This window comes from Electrophorus electricus, chromosome 4, assembly GCF_013358815.1.
Source record: "Electrophorus electricus isolate fEleEle1 chromosome 4, fEleEle1.pri, whole genome shotgun sequence".
NCBI classification, from domain to species: domain Eukaryota; kingdom Metazoa; phylum Chordata; class Actinopteri; order Gymnotiformes; family Gymnotidae; genus Electrophorus; species Electrophorus electricus.
In genome coordinates, this window is record NC_049538.1 from 30,034,066 (window position 1) to 30,041,565 (window position 7,500).

The 7,500-nt window shown below is 49.5% G+C and overlaps 1 protein-coding gene across 1 annotated transcript in view; it reads left to right on the top strand.

Moving 5' to 3' along the window:
• zfpm1 (zinc finger protein, FOG family member 1) overlaps positions 1 to 7,500 on the top strand; it is a 64,113-nt gene that overhangs the window by 23,106 nt on the left and 33,507 nt on the right. Inside the window, exon 2 of the mRNA XM_027018013.2 lies at positions 6,149 to 6,292. Within this exon, the coding sequence (XP_026873814.2) occupies positions 6,149 to 6,292 (144 nt within the window). The remainder of the gene's footprint in view (positions 1 to 6,148; positions 6,293 to 7,500) is intronic.

Consider the following 7,500-nt stretch of genomic DNA (forward strand, 5'->3'; position numbering starts at 1 on the left):
ACCTGCCCTCTGTGGACACAAAGAACAATTTTCAGGGGGGGCATCAGATTTCTCTCGCACAAGTGAATGTCTGTGGGTTTCGTGCTTTCCGACGCCTTCTCGCCCGTCTGTGCTGGGTGCATCGCCTACGCTGACTGCTCCTTTATCTGAGCAGCGGCTCCTGCTCATTAAGGAGTTAATTTTCACTCCTCTATCTCTGATTAGTATAGTGAACCTAAAGCACTGTGAATTCTTTAAATTTTCCTTCCCTGTTATCAAAAAGAGAAAAAGAGGGACGAGGGGATATTTAATCGTTTAAGTCGTCTTCCTGGGGAACTGCTCCGTTCCCTGCGTGCACCCCACGCCCCACCCCCCAACTCATGCCTCTTCCCAGCAATGTAAAGAAATCCCGTTCAGGCTGCACGGCTCAGTCCTGCCATTTTTAAAGCAGGGAAAAAAACCCCGACTTGATGAAATTCCACTATCAGCTCCGAACCAATATGCAAAATATCTCGCTGGAAATCAAATAGCTATTATGTTTTCATTTCCACGTTGGCGTATTTGCTTAATGAAGAGGAGACAGATCAGACCGGCAGAAAGAGTCTGCAGGAGCCGATAACCGTGAACGGCTCGGAGCTATACACACAGGATGACGCTCCCAGTCACGGAGAGAGAGAGAGAGAGAGAGAGAGAGAGAGAGAGAGAGAGAGCGGGAGTGAGTCGAGGGAGAGAAAGGGAGTGAGAGAGACGATGGAAAGAGACACGGAGCGGGGGAATGGAGGGGTGAGATGCAGCAGGGAGGATTTTGGGGAGGGCAGGAAAAGGAGGAGTTATGGGAGAGACGGAGAGAAACAGAGATAGAGGGAGACGGAGGGAGATAGAGGGGAGAACAGATAAACAGAGAAGATGGAGGTCTTTAAACGGGCCCGAGGTCTCCGCGGCGACCTGAGCTCTGGATCTTTGGCGTGGGGCGTCCTGCTGTCAGGACCGTTGTGCTGGGCAGTCCTGTCTGTCCTGAGCCTGCATGCCTCCCAGTGAAGGAATATCAGGCCTGGTGTGTGTGTGTGTGTGTTGGGGGAGGTGGGGGTAGCTCATCCACATGCTCTGATTCGTAGAGTTAGTGACGTGTGGAGGGGGAGATTAGCTCCGCCTACACGCTCTGATTGGTAGAGGGGAGTGGCTTATGCTCACCTGCTCGTTTGTTTCCAACTGCATTATTTTTCATTTCCTGGATTATTTCTTCTTCGCGTGGTTGTTTGTTTGTCTTCGTTGTGTATTTTTCGTCGTCTTGCTGTAGTCTTACTCAGCGAGTCTTCCTCAGCGTCTGGATGAAATGCCAGTGCAGGACCAGACTGTGGACTGAGAGTTTATTACAGGCCACTTTTCTGGTAGTATTGTAGGATGGTGATGGAGTGTGAAGTTTAAAAGAAGCCCTCCACTGGCTCTATTTTGTGCAGCAGTATTAAAAAAACATATTAAAAACTACAACTCCCAGCTGTGTAGGGCTGTTAGACTCAAGGCCGCTGGCTGTGTTCTGGAACCTTTGCTATGTTGAGTCTGACTGACCTTCAGATTCCTAGGGAAGTCTTCATGTTCGAATGATTTAGCTACTTTAGGTGATGGGATGATACTGAAGAGTTTTTGACAAACCGTCCCTGACTCTACAGCGGACAACACCCAAAACTATAGGAGATGATGACCCTTTATTGTGTGTGTGTGTGTGTGTGTGTGTGTGTGTGTGTGTGTGTGAACCCATGCTGCAATCTTGTCACACTGCCTCCCCTGCAGTGGAAGGCTGAGACACGTGGGCCCTCAGGCTGAGACACACAGGCCCTCAGGCTGAGACACGTGGGCCCTCAGGCTGAGATACACAGGCCCTCGTCCTGAGACACACGGGCCCTCGTCCTGAGACACGTGGGCCCTCAGGCTGAGACACGCGGGCCCTCGTCCTGAGACACACAGGCCTTCGTCCTGAGACACACGGACCCTCAGGCTGAGCCACGCGGGCCCTCAGGCTGAGACACACGGACCCCCAGGCTGAGACACGCGGGCCCTCAGGCTGAGACACGCGGGCCCTCAGGCTGAGACACACGGGCCCACAGGCTGAGCCACGCGGGCCCTCAGGCTGAGACACGCGGGCCCTCAGGCTGAGACACACGGACCCCCAGGCTGAGACACGCGGGCCCTCAGGCTGAGACACGCGGGCCCTCAGGCTGAGCCACGCGGGCCCACAGGCTGAGACACGCGGGCCCACAGGCTGAGCCACGCGGGCCCTCAGGCTGAGCCACGCGGGCCCACAGGCTGAGCCACGCGGGCCCTCAGGCTGAGACACAGGGGCCCACAGGCTGAGCCACGCGGGCCCTCAGGCTGAGCCACGCGGGCCCACAGGCTGAGCCACGCGGGCCCTCAGGCTGAGACACACGGACCCCCAGGCTGAGACACGCGGGCCCTCAGGCTGAGCCACGCAGGCCCTCAGGCTGAGCCACGCGGGCCCTCAGGCTGAGACACACGGGCCCTCAGGCTCTCCGCTTATCTGCAGCTCCAGCGGCTCTGCCGACGCGGTCCGTGTCCCGCCACACTCCAGCCCCACCTCCTCACCAGCTCATCAGTCATTTCAGAGCATTTTCCCAACCGCGCCGGCCGCGATCAATACCACCACTGCACCGCCTGTTTGTGTCCTGATCAATCTCCTCATTTAGGTCTTTCAGATCTGTCCTGAGATCAGTCCAGAATATGATATCAGCAGGCCTGATCGGAGCTGTGTGCTGGCACTTGTGGGGGTGCGTGGGGGTGTGAGGGGTGTGAGGGGGTTGGGGGTGTGTCCTGGCCTTCTTGTTTACTCCATTCATATTACTAACTGTTTTACTGCCCTTGGCTCTGATCAATGCCTGCACCCTCCTGCGCATGAAATTACAAGTGAGGTACCGGGGTTTGTTCTTCTTTAAGTACTCTGAGCGCACGCACACACGCACGCACACACGCACGCACACACACACACACACACACACACACACACACACACACACACACACACACACACACCCCTTCTGTTGCCTGTTTCCTTGATTGCATGATACAAGTGGTGTGCTTTTTTTCCTTTTGGACTATAATGCGGTAATTAGTGTTTTGTGTGTGTGTGTGCGCGTGCAATCAGACTCAGGTTTGATGTGTTGTCTCTGTGTTTAATCACTGTCGCTAAGCACGCAGGTTTGATGTGGCGAGGGGAGTTAATAGGGCGTTATCAGCTCAGTCTTCATCAGCTCAGACACTTTGTTCTGCGTGTTCGAGTGGCAGTCAGGACTCAAATGTCCTGAGAGCGTGCGTGTGCGTGAGGCGCGAGCGCGTGCGCGTGACTCCCTCGTGGCTCTGTCCCCCTCAGTCTTTGTTCTCTCACACGTGCCGTATCCTCCATCGCCGCGGCTACATTCCTGAGCCAGCTGTGGCGCTGGGGTCCCCTTTGCCTTGGGCCCCGGGCCCTGGGGCCCTGTCATGCCTGAACCGCCAGCCATGCTCAGCACGCTCTGTCCAGCAGCCGAGCTCTGGCGCACGAGTCTGAAGCTTCAACCCCAAAAGTGCTCCACACTCTCACTCTCCAAACGCGACGCATGTCTCACGTGTGAATCACTTTCCAGCTAAACATCACACGCCTGAAGCAGGTGTCATTTCCAGCGGGTAGCGTCGTCATTCGGAATGGTGAGAGCACGTGTGTATAATCTTCCCCCTGAATTGATTACGGTGTGTGAATAACCCCGGTGCAATCGCCTGGAGATGATGGAATATCGGTTTTTGTCCCTCGAACTGACTCTCCTTGGTTTTAATTGACCACAAACAAATGACCCTTGGTGGTGAGCGCGTGCAGTAATATCCTTTCTGGCATGCTGGCAGTGATACGCGCCTGTGTGCTAATAAAGGCCGGACGGAGGAGAGGAGAGGAGAGGAGGAGAGGAGAGGAGAGGAGGGGAGGGGAGAGGAGGGGAGAGGAGGGGAGGGGAGGAGAAACTTCTTCTGTGCCGTTTCATGTCTGAAAGAGCCGCGGCGGGCGATTGGTTTAACCGCAGCAGTAATGGGAAAGAACATCATAATTCAAACTTACATTTAAACATGAAATATAATTGGACTTTTTAAAAAGAGAAGCCCTTTGTACAATTATGATTAAAGCAAAATTAATTGTATGAAAATGTCTTCGCAGATATAGAAAATTAGATGGTCGGAGGCTCGGGCTACATCGAAAAATGTGGCATACGGGATCCATCTTTTTACTTTCTCTCTTCATTATTAAGGCCCAAATCTAACTGTGTTAATTTTATCTAAAATTACAGTGAACCATGCAGGCGTGGAAGTCGAAATTCGCCTAAAGATGTTTCATTTACAAAGACAGAAACACTTTGTCAGGGAGCGATTGTTTCCAAGCATTATCTGCACCACGTTTTAATTGCTTTGGAAGTGAAATTAACAGAATTAGAAAAATTGCCTTGCTTTTCTACAAGGTTCTTTATTCACGGGTATTGTTGTGTGCGTTGTATGGATTACAGACCTCTTTGTTCTAAGAGTGTAAATATATACGCCTCCAGTCACAGCTTTGGCTCGGAACAATCTCCTCCCTGCGCGCTAAAATGAAAATTAATTTACAAACATTGTCAAAATGTGGATATATGTTTTTTTTCTCCAAGGTGCAGCGTGGTTGAAGACTGGCTGCTCCTCTTCATGCACTAATGATGCTTAGAAGGGCTGTTTATTTATGAAGTTTCTTTTCTTGTAAAATATTTATGGACTGTTTTCGCCTCTCCACCATCCGCAGCCTCTTAGATCTTAATCCTCGCTGGATTAATAGCAGTGGCTGAGGACTGAATGAGCCGTCTGTGCAGTTTCTGCTCAGGAGTAATGCACACATGCACAGAGCTCAGGAGTAATGCACGCATGCACAGAGCTCAGGAACAATGCATACATGCATACAGCTCAGGAGTAATGCACCCATGCACAGAGCTCAGGAATAATGCACGCATACATACAGCTCAGGAGTAATGCACACATACACAGAGCTCAGGAGTAATGCACGCATGCACAGAGCTCAGGAACAATGCATGCATGCATACAGCTCAGGAGTAATGCACGCATACACAGAGCTCAGGAATAATGCACGCATACATACAGCTCAGGAGTAATGCACCCATGCACAGAGCTCAGGAATAATGCACGCATGCGTACAGCTCAGGAGTAATGCACGCATGCACAGAGCTCAGGAGTAATGCACACATGCACAGAGCTAAGGAGTAATGCATGCATGCACAGAGCTAAGGAGTAATGCATGCATGCACAGAGCTCAGGAGTAATGCTCGCATGCACAGAGCTCAGGAGTAATGCTCGCATGCACAGAGCTAAGGAGTAATGCATGCATGCACAATGACCCAGAATAGAGTTGATTTGCCCAGGAGCTGGTTTTTGGCCCTAGGCACAGGTTATTATTATGGCGATTAGGAAGTTTATTTTGTAAAATTGCATTAAATTGCTAAAAGTCTGTTTTATTATTGTTGGAGAAAGTGTTATTTTCATTTACATGAAGTAGCTAAATTGCTTTTCTTTATTGTTCCTTTTTTAATTAACTACTTATAAATATGAACTATTTTTAGAAATCTTAGTATTTTGGATAATCAATTATGATGAAACTATATTAAGGAAGATCATGTATTTAATGTTTTTTTCCATGTTTCTTCCACTATTTGATATTATTAGTTTAAAACAATCTGACATGGTAAGAATGGGGTATAACTCTCCTTTTGCGAGCTGGGATTATGATGGACGTTATTATAGGTGTGAATGAACGATTTGGTAATGTCTGATACAACATATACGTCCGTTTAGAGTGTGTTCACATGCTTTGGGAATTCCATCCAATTAACTCTGTGAAAAGCACAGGGTTATCCTGCAGTAATCACGCACTTCATAATCTCATATTTATAGTGCACCCCCATTCCTTCTCCTGCCCATTAACGCTGGCTAGCTACACAGCTTAAACCGCTTTTAGTGCACAGATGTGATGTATTTTTATGGCCACAGTTACAACGGTGAACTTTGAATACTACCACTTCGTTGTTTTCCCATTATCTGTACTCACGCGCATTCACAGTGTCTCACTCTCCTGCCTGTCTGTCTCTGTCCTTCTCTTTTTTAGGATCTATTGGGGATCTTGATGGCGGCGAGGACAACCCCCCCGATGATGTCAGTCTCTCGGGAGAGGAGGGCGGGACCACGGACCAGGAGGACTCAGCCGAGGGGGAGGGCTCCAGTCCCTTGCTCGTCCCACTTTATAACGAAGGTAAACTGCACGTTACGGCATCGGGCAGGGCCCCCCTCGGTTACTAAGCGATGCCCCTTCGCAGCGAGGCCCCGGGTTACTGCCTGCACACGTGCGAACGGTCCGCCGACACCCAGTGTCGGTAACCGGACTACCAGCGCAGAGGTTGCGCGCGTGACTGAAAGACACACGTCCTGGACAGAACTGGCCGACTCTGATATAGAGCTGGAGAGGGAAATGAGTGTGAATTTGGAGAGTGTGAATATTGCAAGTACGGCTTAGTTTGAAAATCCACCGCACATTACAGGCGCATTAAAAGATGGGCAGTTTATTACTAGATAGTGGTAGTGATAGTCTGACGTGTGTTTCCTGACACATTATTATACCATTATTTTATAATCGTCAATAGCGGGAATGTTCATAGAGAAAGAATATAGGAGAATACAACAGTATTACAGATATCTCAACGTAAAAAAGGAAACTGTTTCAGAATGGTAGCGTTTTAGAGGATAATGTTTATCGATGTGATGTGTCACGGTTTGGAAACTTTCTGAAGTTCTGTGGAATTTTGTACCTTTTGCCAAATGTTTAGTTATTTCAGTGTGTTCACTTCAGTTTGTTTTCCTTAGTAAGCAACAATGTGAACATGAGAGGAAGTCCCTGCCTGTCCTGGGAGCAGCTGTCTGTGGGGTTGTGTCCTGCCTGTGTCCTGCCTGTGTCCTGCCTGTGTCCTGCCTGTCCTGACAGCAGGGATTTTTGATGCATTCTCCATTACACTTCTGTTTCTCTCTTTTGGTTTTTAATCTGGAAAATTCCTGTTCTTGTGAAATCTGGGGCTACAGTGATAAGAGTCCATTCGTTGGCTGCCTGTGACAAACACATGGAAACTCTGTCAGGTGCTAATCAGGTCCAGATTAGAGATTGCCCTCGTTTGTGCGATTTCAACTGTGTGTTTTTAAGAGTGTAAGAGTGATGTGATCTCCCTGACATGATCTTACACATTTACATGTGTGCGGTCCAATTGTGTGTGTGTGTGTGTGTGTGTGTGTGTGTGTGTGTGTGTATCATGAGTACATGTGTAGAGATCTACATGTTTTCTCTTTGTCCTCTATGGCTCCATGAAGAAAAGGGCCACGTCACCTTATTGTTCATCTCTCTCTCTCTCTCTCTCTCTCTCTCTCTCTCTCTCTCTCTCTCTCTCTCTCCTTCTCTCTCTCTCTCTCTCCCTC